This window comes from Papio anubis, chromosome 13 (genome assembly GCF_008728515.1).
Source record: "Papio anubis isolate 15944 chromosome 13, Panubis1.0, whole genome shotgun sequence".
NCBI lineage: Eukaryota > Metazoa > Chordata > Mammalia > Primates > Cercopithecidae > Papio > Papio anubis.
This window is the reverse complement of record NC_044988.1, coordinates 98,061,522-98,078,345: the sequence shown is the minus strand read 5'-3', so window position 1 is coordinate 98,078,345 and position 16,824 is coordinate 98,061,522. Positions and strand designations below refer to the sequence as shown.

The 16,824-nt window shown below is 45.7% G+C and overlaps 1 protein-coding gene across 14 annotated transcripts in view; it reads right to left on the bottom strand.

Moving 5' to 3' along the window:
* Nucleotides 1-16,598, bottom strand: part of SPTAN1 (spectrin alpha, non-erythrocytic 1) — an 85,740-nt gene extending 69,142 nt beyond the window's left edge. For 8 of the 14 annotated variants that reach the window (XM_009188080.4, XM_009188086.4, XM_009188088.4 and 5 more), the window contains exons 1-4: nucleotides 16,464-16,582; nucleotides 13,723-13,773; nucleotides 2,377-2,616; nucleotides 787-912 (exon numbers count right to left, since the gene is read on the bottom strand). In XM_009188080.4, the coding sequence (XP_009186344.1) occupies nucleotides 787-912; nucleotides 2,377-2,616; nucleotides 13,723-13,755 (399 nt within the window). In that variant the 5' untranslated portion in view covers nucleotides 13,756-13,773; nucleotides 16,464-16,582. Of the gene's footprint in view, nucleotides 1-786; nucleotides 913-2,376; nucleotides 2,617-13,722; nucleotides 13,774-16,463 lie in introns of all 14 variants that reach the window. The other 6 variants (XM_003911222.3, XM_003911221.4, XM_003911220.4 and 3 more) reach the window with 2 other exon arrangements.
* Nucleotides 16,599-16,824: the final 226 nt, after the last annotated feature.

Here is a 16,824-nt window from a genome sequence, read left to right as displayed (position 1 = left end):
GTGGGCCTCAAGCAATGTGGCTTTGGATGACAAAGAACCAAAAAGAACACACAGCTAGACATGATGTGTATCAAAGATAGATAAGTGCACCCACTTATAAGAAACTCAATGTGCACACCTCACTGTCAAGAGGTTTGTTTTCCCTTAATATCTTCATACTAGAAATGTGAAACGAAGCAGAGAAACATCAATTACTACCTCAGCCCCAATAAACTGTCACTAAAATCAGCCAGACCAAAGAGTTCGAGGACTCCTGCCTCAAAGTCAGTCCCATCACCACGGTCGTTGACCAATAGGTGCCACAAATCGTTCCTTAGAGCTGGAGCTTTAACAGGCTTGCTGCCTAGACCTCAGTAAACCCCTCCCAGGGCAAGCCGAGATTCAAGACAACAAGCTTTCCCACAGATAACCTTCTTTATAGTGTCTGTGACTGTTTCTATTTATCTTTATATTCGAGTCCTTAAATTTGCCAGTTTCACTAATATGCTCTCCCATCTCATTGCCATTTACAAATGTTAAATTTACAGTTTTCTTTAAAGTATAATCACATTCTAATTTGCTCTACAAAAGGAATATTAATTTCCTCACTGAGTATACGAATCCTTGCTTATATTCATGTTGTCATATTACAAAGGCAGGATTTGGGTAACTTCTTAAGGAGACTTCATAAATTCTTTTAAAAGCTGGAAAAGTCTATCTTTTTGGGAACCCAAACTGACATGTATGCATGAATCTACAATGCTCCACCCAGATGAAACCGCCACACCACAAGCTACTCATACTCACCCGTATGGTTTCAGATGCAAAATGCCCTTCTGAGATCATCAGGTTTCCAGTTTCATCCAGCTTAACAATGGCTCCTGAATTGGCCTGCACTTCAGCTTCAAAGGCTTGATGCTTCTGAAGCTTTCCCTGTTGGTGGACCTTGAAGTGAGCCTCAGACGCAACCACACAGCATCAGCATTTTTTACTCCCCTGTTCCTTCCCTCCTCAATCCTGCTCCCTCTAGTTAGGGACACATCATTTGGCACCTCACCCATTCTCTACCTGCTCAATTCCTCAAATACTGACTGCATTTCTCCTGGCCCTCTGAAAGCCTGGCCAGTGAGGGCCATCAATGGTCCAACCCGGGAGGCAGAGCTTGCAGTGAGCTGAGATCCGGCCACTGCACTCCAGCCCCAGCGGCAGAGCGAGACTCTGTCTCAAAAAAAAAAAAATCTTTCACCAAAATAAGTAAGAAGAAATTGGCTTTCCCTTTTTACAAAAAAAGTTCTGGCTGGGCACGGTGGCTCACGCCTGTAAATCCCAGCACTTTGGGAGGCTGAGGCGGGTGGATCACAGGAGGTCAGGAGTTTGAGACCAGCCTGGCAAACATGATGAAATCCTGTTTCTACTAAGGATACAAAAAATTAGTCGGGCGTGGTGGCACATGCCTACAATCCCAGCTACTCGGGAGGCTGAGGCAGGAGAATCACTTGAATCTGGGAGGCGGAGGTTGCAGCGAGCTGAGACTGCACCATTGCACTCCAGCTTGGGCAACAAGAGCAAAATTCCATCTCAAAAAAAAAAAAAAAAGTTTTAAATATATAATTTACATACCAAAAGATTCACGCTTTGCTTTTGGTAAGATTTACCAAGTCTCTGAAAGGGACTCAAAAATGTAAGTATTCATTTTTTTGATATCTGACTCCAGAATAACTATAAAGTTTTGCCAGCAACAACACTGTTATGCCTTTCTCAAAAACTCATTCCAGGCCAGGTGCAGTGGATCATGCCTGTAATCCCAGCACTTTGGGAGGCCAAGGTGGGCAGATCACCTGAGGTCAGGAGTTCAAGACCAGCCTGGCCAACATGACGAAACCCTATCTCTACTACAAATAAAAAAATTAGCTGGGTAAGGTGGCAGGCACCTGTAATCCCAGCTAGTTGGGAGGCTGAGGCTGGAGAATCACTTGAACCTGGGAGGTGGAGGTTGCAGTGAGCCGAGATCATATCATTGTACTCCAGTCTGGGCAACGTGAGTGAAACTCCGTCTCAGAAAACAAAAACAAAAACAAAAACAAAACAAAACAAAAACCTCATTCCAAGAGATTAACCCAGAACTTTCCCGAAAAATGTTTAAAGATCACCAGTAGTATCAAGGCAGAGGTTTGAGAACCATCAGTCTAAAGCATTCAGAAAAGACAATTAATACCTGTAAGATTCCACATTCACCCTCACTAATACAATACGGGAAAACTGAGTTTGTCCTTCCTTATTATATTCTTCTTGTCCAATCTCTCAAGGTCATAATTAAGTAACTTTCCTTGTCTGATTTTTGGGTAAGAACATTTGGGCTCTTGAATTTTGGCAGGAATCCCAGGAGATCAGACGTACCTGCAAGTTGGTTGGGTCTTTATAATTCTCATCAGATGCAATCTGAAGTTTTTCCTGTATCCATTTCTCCAGCTCTTCAGCATCTCTTTGAAAGAACTGGAATCGATAGGAATCTTCCAACTTCTGACGCCTAAGGGTTGAGAGTTCCTTGAAGCGGTGGTATCGGTCTAGGACCTGCTGCCGCCTCTCCTGGATGTCCTCTGCTGTTTCCAGCACTTTGACCCCACTTGGGTCCATTTTCTGAAATGACAAAATGCCCTGAGGTAAGTACCAACAGGCACCAAAAGAGATAAAAAGAAATTAGCCTCTCTGAAGGAAAGAAAAAATTATCACGTAAACCCAGCAGCCAAATGAATTGAGAAGACAGCTCCTTCTCAGGAACAATGAAGCCCAGACCTTATTCCTTTATTAAAAATGGCCATCCATTTCCCTGCAACATCTACCTACATAGGGCCCTCAGAAGATGCCTAACCCACACATGGCAAGGAAACCAAGTGAAAACTATGAATGGGAGAACTATGGTTTGTGCTGTCAATTCTACAAAGGATTCAAGGATTCAGAGGAAACAGCAACTGTGGTATTCAAATAACTGTTGATAAGTCCATTCAGAATTCCTTTCAGGCAGGGCGTGTGGTGGTTCATGCTTGTAATCCCAACACTTTGGGAGGCCAAAGTGGCAGACTGCTTGACTCCAGGAGTTCAAGAGCAGCCTGGGCAACAAGGTGAAAATACAAAAAAAATAGCTGGGCATGGTGGTGTGTGCCTATGGTACCAGCTACTCAGGAGGCTAAGGCAGGAGGATCCCCTGAGCTCAGGAGTTCAAGACTGCAGCAAGCCATCATTGCACCACTGCACTCCGGGCTGGGTAACAAAACAAAACAAAAACCGAAAACAAAGAATATGCCATTTTATCGTCTAACTAATTAAGGAACACAGAAGGAAATACAGATTAATGCCAAAAAGCTTCCGAATTTGTCAGTAACATGTGACCTCACATTAGCCACCTTCCCTCTCCATGCTTCAATTTCCTACAGTGACTAAAATGTCAGGAAAAACGACATGGTCTCAAGTCTCTTCGAACTTTAAAATTACAGTCTATAGAGAGGTGTCCAGGTTCAGTAAGGAAGCAGAACAGATAAGCCTGCTGGTCCCTTCCAGCTATTGTTCTACAATGTATAAAAGGTATAAAATTGTGTTACCCTGGAAACATCTGGGAGTTCTTTCCTTTATCCTGTTGCCTATCCCAAGACAGAAATAAAAGGGTGAGTTGGCTAAGAGTTAGGAATGAAACCTGTCAAGAGTGCTGCCCCATATCCACCTAGCAGGTAAACAGCAAGAGATGGCTGAGGTCAGTTTCCAGCTAGTGCCCCAGCTCTGTAGGGATTCAAGCAGTTCTCACTGGTGGTAGGAAGGCACTGTCTGTGCCTGATCAGCTCTGAAGACTGCCTTTCTAAGAGACCGCCTTCCTGGAGAAGTGTAGATGAGCTGATTTTAGTCATATCACCATTCCTTTAAATTATTCTCGGCCGGGCGCGGTGGCTCACGCCTGTAACCCCAGCAGTTTGGGAGGCCGAGACAGGCGGATCACGAGGTCAGGAGATTGAGACCATCCTGGCTAACACGGTGAAACCCCGTCTCTACGAAAAATACAAAAAATTAGCTGGGCACGGTGGCAGGCGCCTGTAGTCCCAGCTACACGGGAGGCTGAGGCAGGAGAATGGCATGAACCCGGGAGGCAGAGCTTGCAGTGAGTGGAGATCGTGCCACTGCACTCCAGCCTGGGTGACAGAGCGAGACTCCATCTCAAAAATAAATAAATAAAAATAAATTATTCTCTACATATCAACTGTGTATTTTTGTTGTATTATTGTTTTTCCACAGTCCAAAATTTTTTATACTCTAAAAGGAGACATTCTTCGCCATGCCACTCCCAAACCTCTCATGGCTCCTTTCTTTTTTTTTTTGTTTGAGACGGCATCTCGCTCAGTCACCAGGCTGGAGTGCAATGGCATCATCTCGGCTCACTGCCCTCTGCCTTCAGGGTTCAAGTAATTCTCCTGCCTCAGCCTCCCGAGTAGCTGGGACTACAGGCCCGCACCACCATGGCCGGCTAATTTTTGTATTTTTAGTAGAGATGGGGTTTCACCATGTTGGCCAGGCTGGTCTCGATCTCTTGACCTCGTGATCTGCCCACCTCGGCCTCCTAAAGGGCTGGGATTACAGGCGTGAGCCACCGTGCCTAACCTATGGCTTCCTTCTGACAGAGGTAAGAACTCACCTCTTGAGCAGGACCTTCACAAACTGGCCCAACACGCCTGCCTGGTATTCTCTCTCACCCATGCCCCCTACCCTTGTGGCAGACAGAAGTATTCTTTCTGCTCCAAAATGCGTAATTCCCTTTAAAACCCCAAGTATGTGCACACGCTTCCTTGGTCTAGAATATTCTATGACTCTTCTTTGCCTAGATAGCGCTTATTTATTTATATCTCAACACCCGGCTGAAATGGGTAAACTGCAGGATCCTGACTCTTTACTAAACTGTAACCAATGTTCCTGCCTTCCCTCCTTCTCAGATGTAATCACTTTTCTCTTCAAATTTGCAAAGCACTTGTACATATATCCTAAGGCATGATTACACCGAGCAACCTAATCTCTGTATCCCTGATTTTTATCTATTTATTTATTTATTTATTTATTTATTTTTTTTTTTTGAGACGGAGTCTCGCTCTGTCGCCCAGGCTGGAGTGCAGTGGCCGGATCTCAGCTCACTGCAAGCTCCGCCTCCCGGGTTTACGCCATTCTCCTGCCTCAGCCTCCCGAGTAGCTGGGACTACAGGCGCCCGCCACCTCGCCCGGCTAGTTTTTTGTATTTTTAGTAGAGACGGGGTTTCACCATGTTAGCCAGGATGGTCTCGATCTCCTGACCTTGTGATCCGCCCGTCTCGGCCTCCCAAAGTGCTGGGATTACAGGCTTGAGCCACCGCGCCCGGCCTGATTTTTATTTATTTATTTATTTTTGAGACAGGGCCTTACTTTGCTGCTGCCCAGGATGGAGTGCAATCACGGGTCACTGCAACCTCAACCTCCCCAGTTCAAGTGATCCTTCCACCTCAGCCTCCCAAGTAGCTGTGACTATGGGTGCACACCACCATGACTGGTTAATTTTTTTTTTTTTTTGAGACGGACTCTTGCTCTGTCTCCCAGGTTAGAGTGCAGTGGCACCATCTTGGCTCATTGCAATCTCCACCTCCCAGGTTCAAGCAATTCTCCTGCCTCAGTCTCCCAAGTAGCTGGGATTACAGGTGCCCATCATGGTGACTGGTTAATTTTTGTATTTTTAGTAGAGACAGGATTTCATTATGTTGGCCAGGCTGGTCTTGAACTCCTGACCTCGTGATCCACCCGCCCTGGCCTCCCAAAGTGCTGGGATTACAGGCGTGAGCCACCACGCACAGCCATGACTGGCTAATTTTTAAATTTTTTTTGTAGAGATAGGGTTTTGCTATGTTGCCTAGGATGGTCTTGAACTCCTGGGCTCAAATGATCCTCCCACCTCGGTCTTCCAAAGTGCTAAGATTATAGGTGTAAGCCACCATGTCCGGCCCTGTATCCCTGATTTCTAGCATACAGAGGTCATTAAGAAATGTTGGTTAAATAGGCCGGGTGCCATGGTTCACATCTGCAATCCCAGCACTTTGGGAGGCTGAGGTGGGCAGACTGCTTGAGCCCAGAAATTCGAGAACAGCCTAGGTAATATGGCTAAACCCTGGCTCTTAAAAAAAATTATCCAGGCATGGTGGCAGGTGCTGTAGTCGCACCACTGCACTCCAGCCTGGGTGACAGAATGAGACCCTGTCTCAAAAAAAAAAAAAAAAAAAAGAAATGTTGGTTGAATAAATAATCAAGTCCATGCTGAGTGTTGCAGCTGCTGTGCAGCAGCAGACCTGAATTCATTTGTAAGGGGGAGGGAGAGAGCTCCATAATGAATCTTTCAGTTCCCATATTGTAAAATTGGAATTCTATCCAGTTAAGTGCTAGCTTCATGACAAGAATGGCAAATAAAGAATGTGCTGACTAAAGCTACACAACTAGGTGTCAACCTAATGACTAAATCGGAATTACCAATCTTGGATTGACCACATGGCAGTATACTCTGAGAAAGTGGCTGGTTTTTATTTTTTTGTTTGTTTTTTAGGCACGGTCTCACTCTGTTGCCCAGGCTGGAGTGCAGTGATACAATCTTGGCTCACTACAACCTTGCCTCTTAGGCTCCAGTGATCCTCCCATCTCAGCCTCCTAAGTAGTTAGGGCTACAGGCGGGTGCTACCACACCTGGATAATTTTTATATTTTTTGTACAAACGAGGTTATACCACGTTGCCCAGGCTAGTCTCGAACTCCTGGACTCAAGTGATCCACCCGCCTCAGTCTCCCAAAGTGCTGGGATTACAGCTGTGAGCCACTGCACTGGCCTATTTTCTACTCTTAAAACAGACGTCAAGTCCTTAAAACTAAAAACTGGGGGTGACCTTGAAAAGCTTAATGTGTGCTCAGAGCATTTCTGTAATAATATTTAATGATAACAGGCAGTTCTAGTTTACACTGCTGCCCTAAGTCTGTCAGCCTATTTTGGAGAAGGTTGATTTCTGATGAGGATCCTGACAAGGATCACTATCATCACACTTACTAGAAGGTAAACATGACTTCACTCAGTCACCTTCCAGTTGTCTCCTCCAGCTGTATCTCACATCAAACTCCCTCACCAACCCCAATTACAGGCCCTGGACAGGGTCCATTTGAAAGCTCAAAAAGTTCCCTTTCTCAGGAGTGCGATCTTCTCTCCCACTCCCAACCCTACCATCTAATATCATACAGATCTCGGCTGGGCGCGGTGGCTAACGCCTGTAATCCTAGCACTTTGGGAAGCCGAGGCAGGTGGATCACAAGGTCAGGAGCTTGAGACCAGCCTGGCCAACATGGTGAAACCATATCTCTACTAAAAATACAAAAATTAGCCAGGTGTGGTAGCATGCGCCTGTAGTCCCAGCTACTTGGTGCTGAGGCAGAAGAATCACTTGAACTTGGGAGGCGGAGGTTGTGATGAGCCAAGATCGCGCCACTGCACTCCAGCCTCTTAAAAAAATATATAAAAAACAAATCATATAGATCTCTCAGAGTCCAAAGCAAATGCCTCGTCCTCTATGAAGTCTTTCTGAATCAGAAGTCTCCACTCCCTGACCACCCACCCCTATCATTCACCTTACAACACTGCCACATTCTGCCATGAAATTATCATGTTCTCCCTACCACATTCATAAGTTCTTTAAGGAACAATAAAGAAGATCATATTTTACTGCTACTGTCTGGGCGCAGAACTCAGGACTTGGCACATATTATAGATCCAATTATATTCAGAGCTTGGAAATAAACTGCCATCGTTTTATAATTAAGTAGTCGGGAGACAGGTAATCTAGCAAGCAAGCTGCAAAGCCCAGGGTGACCTGGGATCCTCTGGTTCCCAGAATATGGCACACTAGAACCAGTGATTCTTAACATGATTAGAGTTGACATACTCTTTTTTTCCACCTCGCCTGGCTAATTTTTTGTATTTTTAGTAGAGATGGGGTTTCACCGTATTAGCCACGATGGTCTCAATCTCTTGACCTCGTGATACACCCACCTTGGCCTCCCAAAGAGCTGGGATTACAGGCGTGAGCCACCCTGCCCGGTCTTTTTTTTTTTTTTTTTTGAGATGGAGTTTCACTCTGTCGCCAGGCTGGAGTGCGATGGCGCGATCTCGGCTCGCTGCAACCTCGACCTCCAGGGTCAAGCGATTATCCTGCCTCAGTCTCCCAAGTAGCTGGGACTACAATTACACACCACCATGCTCAGCTAATTTTTGCATGTCTTTTCTTTTTAGTAGACACAAGCTTTCACTATGTTGGCCAGGACGATCTTGATCTCTTGACCTCGTGGTCCACCCGCCTCGGCCTCCCATAGGGCTGGGATTACAGGTGTGAGTCACCACACTTGGCCGACATATTTATTGATGGCTGTTTGGTTATTTATTAGTTCCTTTCACTCCTTTTTTTTTTTTTTTTTGAGATGGAGTCTTACTCTGTTGCCCAGGCTGGAATGCAGTGATGCTAGCTGGGCTCACAGCAACATCCGCCTCCCAGGTTCAAGTGATTCTCCCGCCTCAGCCTCCCCAGTAGTTGGGATTACAGGCACCTGCCACCACGCCCGACTAATTTTTGTACTTTTGTAGAGACTGTGTTTCACCATATTGGCCAGACTGGTCTTGAACTGACCTCAGGTGATCCACCCGCCTCGGCCTCCCAAAGTGCTGGGATTACAGATGTGAGCCACAGCGCCCGGCCTTCACTCCCTCTTTATTAGTTCCTTTTCATATCCCCACTTTGGAGTGAAAAAACAGTGAGGCAGACGTGGTGGCTTACACCTGTAATCCCAATACTTTGGCAGGCCGAGGAGGGCGGATCACCTGAGGTCAGGAGTTTGAGACCAGCCTGGCCAACATGGTAAAACTCTGTCTCTACTAAAAATACCAAAATTAGCTGGGTGTGGTGGCACATGCCTGTAGTCCCATCTACTCAGGAGACTGGAGCTGGAGAATCGCTTGAGCCTGGGAGGCGGAGTTTGCAGTGAGCCAAGATCAAGCCCCTGCACTCCAGTCTGGGTGACAGAGCTAGACTCCGTGTCAAAAAAAAAAAAAAAAAAGGTGGGTGCCATGGCTCACACCTGTAATCCTACCACTTTGAGAGGCCGAAGGGGGTGGATTGCCTGAGTTCAGGAGTTCGAGACCAGCCTGAGCAACATGGTGGAACCCCATCTCTACTAAAAATACAAAAATTAGCCAGGCATAGTGGCGCACGCCTGTAGTACCAGCTACCTGGGAGGCTGAGGCAGGAGAATCGCTTGAACCCGGGAGGCGGAGGTTGCAGTTAGCCAAGATCGTGCCACTGCACTCTAGCCTGGGCGACAAAAAAGCAAGAGTCCGTCTCAAAAAAAAACAAAACAAAAACAAAAAACAGTCAAAATTATTTAAGACTGAGTCTTAGTAAACAATTAGGGTTAGACTCATTTATTTATATATTTCCTTTGTTCTCAACCCTCAGGAAACAGTTAAGATGGAAAAACATTGAGAAATTATGCGTCTAATTTGTTTGCTTACAAAATATTCTTGTAAAGAAATTTTCCAGGGAAGGTATAGCTACACATGGAACAATAACGACACTGTACACGAGCTCCTGAAAGAGATGGAAGTCTCCAGGATTCGAGTGTACAGTGCTGTTCTGCCTCCTATCACAGGAGTCACTGCATTTCTAAAATTCTTTACTGCTACAGAAATTAAGAAATCACATTTGGGAGCATCCCTTTATGATGAGAAGAAAATCTCCATCATAATATTGCAAAGGTTCCACCTGAGCAAGCTCCCCTGCTTGGGCCCAGCTTGCTGATTTGATCCTACCAATCCAGAGAGACAGTTCAGCAAGGCCCTGCTGAAATTAACCAACCTAAAAGGCCCTCTTTGTCACCCCAGTGAAGTAGAACAAGTCAATTCTATACCAAGTGCTTTGGTCAGGCAATAATGGACTTTTCTTTCCTGCAGTAGATCAGCTGACGTCAGTAGGTGGGAGGTCTGCCAAGCCACAACAGGCTGTCTCTGGGGAGCTGGGTATCTGAAAGTCACCAATGTGCTCCCACTGCAGTCAGCATTCAGTATTTTCACTTGTGCAATTACAGGAGACACCAAAAAAGATTATGGGTAAGAGTTTCCCCCCTCTTAACCTGATAGGGCGCTGTCTCTCGTTTATCTACACGAGTTCCAGTTTCTTTTTGCTCCTAAAAGGGTCATTTCTGCAGACTACATTAAACACAGGAAAATTCTAATAAATATCATTAAGAATTCCTGCCATCCAAAGGTGCCATAACCTTTTACCGGAAACTGTCAGAGTTACTGAAATGTCAACTCTGCCTGGGCGCGCCACATTCCTTCCACAACTGAGGCTGCATGCTGCACGCACCCCACCCCTTCCCTGGCATATGCAGCAGACTGATAAGGCCGACTTCACAGAGAATGTTCCAGGCTGTTCCCAGCCATATGGGATTAACGCCTTTTGAGAGCGCCAGAAAGGAAAAATCTGGGAAACGTGCCATTAAAAAACAAACTCCAATCTTACTAGCCTATCTTATCAGTTCCACTAACTGCCTAAAAACCACAACAGAGACGACTTCCTAGGAATGCAATCAACTGACCGCTTATCTCAAAGGAGCCGGCTGTCTTTGATTTTGCCAATCAAGTCCGTTCACATGGAGACTGAAGGAGGGGAAATAAAGTGCTAAGTATATTCTCTACATGTTTAAGGACAACTTCCCATTTAAGGTAACTTTAAAAAAAAGGTATATATTTGCAAAATATTATTAGAGAAGACTGAAGACGTAGGCTACAAATGCTGCAATGCAGCAAACGTTAGCTGCATCATTCAGCAAGTAATGTGAATCTCAGGGGGATAAAACAGGAATTACAACCATGTCCTCTATTGTAATAAATAAAATGAACTTGTCAGCATTCTTACAATACTGCCAGATCTCAGAAGAGTGGGGTCTAAAGATATGAATCTTGGTTAGAAATTTCTTTTTTTTTTTTTTTTTTGAGACGGAGTCTCGCACTGTGTCACCCAGGCTGGAGTGCAGTGGCGCGATCTCGGCTCACTGCAAGCTCCGCCTCCCAGGTTCACGCCATTCTCCTGCCTCAGCCTCCGAGTAGCTGGGACTACAGGCGCCCGCCACCACGCCCGGCTAGTTTTTTGTATTTTTAGTAGAGACGGGGTTTCACCATGTTAGCCAGGATGGTCTCGATCTCCTGACCTCGTGATCCACCCGCCTCGGCCTCCCAAAGTGCTGGGATTACAGGCTTGAGCCACCGCGCCCGGCCAGAAATTTCTAATTTAATCCAAAGATATAGCATGCTTCAGAATGATCCATATCAAACACAAACGGAAAATGGATTCCTACAAAAGAGATTAGACCTGAATATCTTTGTCTTCTTGATGAATGCCAAGAGACAGCTGTTTCAGGCAGTTCTTGGTATTTGGGGAATTTTCACTTCTCAAATAAAAATTTGGGGGTATTTGGGGGCATAAAATTTGGGGGTATAAAAAATTGGGGGTATTTATGGGATATATAGCTATATCTCCTTGTATAGGCAGAGGCAGTGAGTAGGAATCACACTGCGTTAAGCAATACAAAAGACTGCAGATACAAACATTTTCGAACCAAAGGTCAAATGCTTTGGACTCTGTAAACCTGGCACCTGCAGTGAATGGTTTAGGATGCCCTCACGCAGACCTTAGTAGAAGAATTCGGCAGAGTTTCTCTATGGAATCCCAAAAGAGAGAAAAAAATCATAGCGAGACTGAAAGGAGTCTCTATTAAAAACAAAGCATTGGGATTGCCATTCTTTCAGCAAGCTGAATGTACTGGATGTAAGAGGCACTTGGAATACCACAAAATGAATTCTGATTCCCAGGTAGGACACCACTAGACATACAGTTTTGCAAGAAAGGGATTTTTAGGGACTAACAGGATGAACGGTCATTTGGTTATGGAAAAATTCATAATCATCATCCAAAGCAAAAGGTCACAGAAATCATTCATCAGTTGTTTTTGTTGCTTAGTCAGAACCCAAATGTGCAGAACCGACAATGTCTTTTTTCTGTGGCTTAGGATGCCAGCCTATTACTAAATTTTAGATTTGCAAAGCAAGAGAACTATATCCATGGATGTGGAAGGGCTTCCCTAAGAACAAACCACCAAAGAATTGATTAGCACTCATAAAATTGTATACCAGTTGATTCTCAGGTCAAACAAAATTAACTCAAAACCAGCTTAGCTGCAGATTTTAGTGGCAGATTTGATGGTAAGCAGAGAGGTCAATAATACATAAAGGATGACTGAACACCATAAATAAAAACAAGTATTTTTGCTTAAACCACATTCCAAATCAGGATTGTGGATCAGCATGTCAGCTTTCAAACTGATTAATTCATTTCAACTTGTTAGCGCAATTGTGCAGAGGTGAGCAGGGACTTAGCTTTAAGAAAGCAAAAGATTCATACTGCATTGCATCAAAATCCAGAAATGCAGAGCAATACTGAGAAAACTTACTTCTGAATGCTTCCCAAATACTATCTTGCTGCTACTTACCTTTTAACCTGCAAAATTCAGATGAGAGGTATTTAAGTTCCTTATTGTTACTATGACTCAAAACAGGAAATGGTTACAATGTGGCCCATTTTTATAAACCTCATTTAAATAAATAACTCATCTGATTTATAAAAAGACCTGCCTTGGATTTATCACCTATAATCACTAGAAATTTCCAAGGTTTATATTTCTTATTTTGGGATATCAAGATACTGAATTTTTTTTTAAAAAAGGTCCAATTTAGAAAACAAAGACTGTACACAAATAAAACAAAGAGAGCTGTTTATTTACTTATTTTTTTGAGATGGAGTCTTGCACTGTCCCTGGGCTGGAGTGCAATGGTGCAATCTCGGCTGATTGCAACCTCCACCTCCAAGGTTAAAGCGATTCTCCTGCCTCAGCTTCCCCAGTAGCTGGGATTACAGGGGCCCGCCACCACGCCCGGCTAATGTATTTGTATTTTTAGTAGAGACAGGGTTTCACTATACTGGCCAGGCTGGTCTCGAACTCCTGACCTCATCATCCGCCCGCCTTGGCCTCCCAAAGCACTGGGATTACAGGCATGAGCCACCACACCCCGCCAGACAGCTGTTTTTTAAACATGAAAAGGGAAGCTCTATTTTATTATAGAAATTGTGGTGGAAGAAGTCAATGGAACAGGAAACAAGCCCAAGTTTACAATATTTGTCAAATTTTAAAAACAATTTTTACTATGATTTTTCAGATTATTTTTTCCAAATATCTAGGATAATCTGTTTTGTCCCTTGGTTCTTAAAAACCAAGTAGCCACCAATAACAAGTCAGCAAACACTACATGCAAACACCATAATGGTGATAAGAAATTAATATATTCATGCCTTAAAGAGAGAGAGGTTAAAGAAAAAAAAAAAAAAGGGAAGGCTTTGAAAATTTTCAAGTAAATTTACTAATACTTCTGATAATTTAACACCAAAAAAACCCCAAACAAATCCTAAACAATTTGTTTAACAGAAACATCATGCAGGCAGGGTTTTTTCCCCCCTTTCTTTGGTTCATTCAACCTCTTTGACACAAATATGCCTTCACTGCAAGCCAGGCAAAACCAAAAAGGCAACCCGTTTTCTGCATGCTGGTCAAATACCTGGACTCTGCGTTTACGAAACGATGACAACATGATGGAGGAATGTGGAGTCTAAAGAGGGAGGGGGAAGAGCAAGATAACAAGCTTCTAAGGGCAAATGGAACAAAATTATGAAGAAAACAGATATTTAAAAACATACAAATACAGATTAAAAATCCAACTTCAGATATTTTCTCAGTGTCTTCTCTCTGACATTCTGTATAGCGTCTAAATCCCACAAGGGATTTAAAATGTGGAAAGAAAACCAAGGTTGCCAGGTCTTGGCAGTTACTATCTGGATATGCTGCACTGGTCAAGTCTCACTCTCCTTTGGGTCTCAATTTCCCCACTTGTCAAAGTAATAATACTGAATATACTTTTTCAAACTAAACACGCCCTCCTCCTGAGGATCCCAGGACAAGATGATTCCTAAATCCCCTTCCATTCAGCAATAAAAGAGCATGACTTCATGAAATTATCACAAAGTAGAACTCAAGCCACAAAGATCTGACTTGGGCCTAGCTTGCCAGTACACTTACTTCACAAAATACTATTTCCTGTTCAAAATTGGTACAAGAGGAATATGCAAAAAAGGTGGAAGAGAGGTGATGGTTCACAGCACAGCTGCTCCAGTCAAGTGACCCCAAGTGATGAACTATGCGGTCCTCCTCCTCCTCCTCCGCATTCCTGGAGTCAGCATTTGCCACTAGGGCGTTGCATTCTACAGTACAGCCGCAGCTGATAATGCTGCAACAGACCTGAGTGCCTAACTAGCGGGATCCTTGCATAGCCCACGGAGGACTGATTACAAAGGCAGGCCAGCCTTGAACACATTATCCATTCTTAGTGTAGATTCCGCAGTGACAGGACATGGGGGACTATTCCTGAGATCCACTTTTCAGGATGTGCAGTTGACCCCCCACTTTGGATGAAGGCAGGTAAGAAAAAGCAGAAAAAACTCTAACCCAGGGAACCAAAAGACATACTTAAAACGGCTCTCCCCATGTCCACCTCTTCATCAGATTGCTTGACAGGCTTACACTGTAGCCTATGACATATCCAATTTCTCCAATTATTAGATGGCTACAAAACACACTGCCAAGACCAAAGCGTATCAGAGAATCAGTTACTAGGCTGATGGTTTGCCATAAGAACTGCTTCACACTTGTCCAGGATGAAGCAAATCCTCCTTTCCAGTTTCTCCATCTAGGTCCCTGGATACCAGTTAACACACTTTGAGGCTCCCTTTGAGTAATTATTGGCCCAGTTACTGAAAAAGGTTTATTGCTAATTTCCTGCACAGAGGCCCTTACTGCAGCACTTCTTTCTCCCCGTAGCACATATTAAACTTTGACTTCAATTTGACCTTTCAAAATCTAAGACATTAGCTAGCTGCAATGAAAGGGAAAATAAATGACTAGTTAAGGAGTCGGAACCTTGGCTCAATGGCTTCATATAGCTGAGTGTTCCTGCTGCTATTCCCAAGATTTTCTGTTTCCTGGCTCCAAGACACCCCCACCCTTCCATCTTTGATACATTCTGTTTTACTTAAGGCCAATTGCTATGACGACGCAATTTCTCAACACATTATGAAAATACTTCATATGGCCTCTCTCCTGTTATTCCCGAACAGCCATGATGGTTAAGTTTTTCTAAAATACCATGATGAAGACAGAACAAAGGGCTTAAATATTTTAGGATCTATTATATAAAAGAGATCTGATTAGATGTTGTAACAGTTCAAGCATCATCTCAACCCAGCCTTCTGAGCTATTCAGGTTTTTCATTTAAAACATATTCAACTCTTAACTTTAACAAGGCGCTTATTTAAAATATATTTTACTCCAGTACATGAAAGAGACTTTTTAAAGCGATGTTCTATGGGAAGCGTCTAATCAAATTCTCAGAGATAGCTTTCAAACAAAAGACTGTTCTATCATTCAACACTGGTATGGTAGAATTTTGGACACTGTATCTCGACTCGAAAGACCCAGTTCCAGGACACACACACACACACACACACACACACACACGAACTCCAAGCTATTAAGTTATTTGATTTGACCCTCATACCATACAAGCACCGCATCTACCTATTATTTACAAGCAAATCACAACTGGGAAGAAAGAAAAATGTTTATTACAAGGAAAGAAAAGGAGACGGCCAGTCTCAGACCCTTCTGCGTTCAAAGAGACGGCAGAGATTCGCCATGCAGGATGAAATTAAGGTCAGAGAGCCGTTTACGCTATGCTCGGGCTCCCCGAGCTCTTCCTCCCTCCACGGCTGGCCGGCATTGCTGGTGCCATTCGGAAGAACGAGCTGCAGAAGTCGCTCCCGGCCGAGGGAAGGGACCGGGGGCGGTGCGGGGAGCGTTCTGCAGGGAGGCGGCTGGCGAAGATCCCGACGAGGGAGCCCCCACCCACCTGCCGCAGCCGGATGGGGCAGGGCAGGGCCGCGCCGCAGCCAGGCTTGGGGGTGGCGGGGAGGGACCCGGCGGCCTCGCGCCCCCTCCCCCCGTCAGTGACATTCCAGCGGCGGCGCCGAACGTCCGCCCGGCTGCTCCTCCGCAGCCCACGCGCCACAAAAGAGGCGGCAGCGGCTCCCCCGGCACCTCAGCCGAATGGAGGCAGCGCCGCGGCCCGCCCGACTCACCTGTCCGCGCGCCGGCCCCGCCCCGCCTTAAGGGCTGCCCAGCTCCCGCCCGGGGGTCGGCTGCCCGGGGCCCCGCTCCCTCCCGGAGCTCCCCGACTGCCCCTCTCACCGGCTCTCGTGGGGTGAGGGGCGTGGGTGCGTCGGGCCGAGGGGGTGCTGAAGGACCGAGGAGCCTCCGCGGCCTCCGCTCCGCGCCGTTCACTCCGCAGCGGGTAGTGGCGGCGACGCGCGCGCCCCGCCTTTTTTATAGGCAGCTACGCGCGCTCCCGCGGCGGGCGGGCGCGAGCGCAAGGGGAAGCGCCCCGGCGCTGCGCGAGGGGCGGGGGAGCGCGCCGGCGGAGCAAAGGGGGCGGCGCTCCCGCCGGCTCACCGCCCGGCCGCCCGGCGGAAAGGGCCGAGCGATCCCGGAAGGAGCCGAAGCGGCGATGCGGGGGAAGAGGTGAGCGAGGGGCGGGCCGCGGGAGGATGGG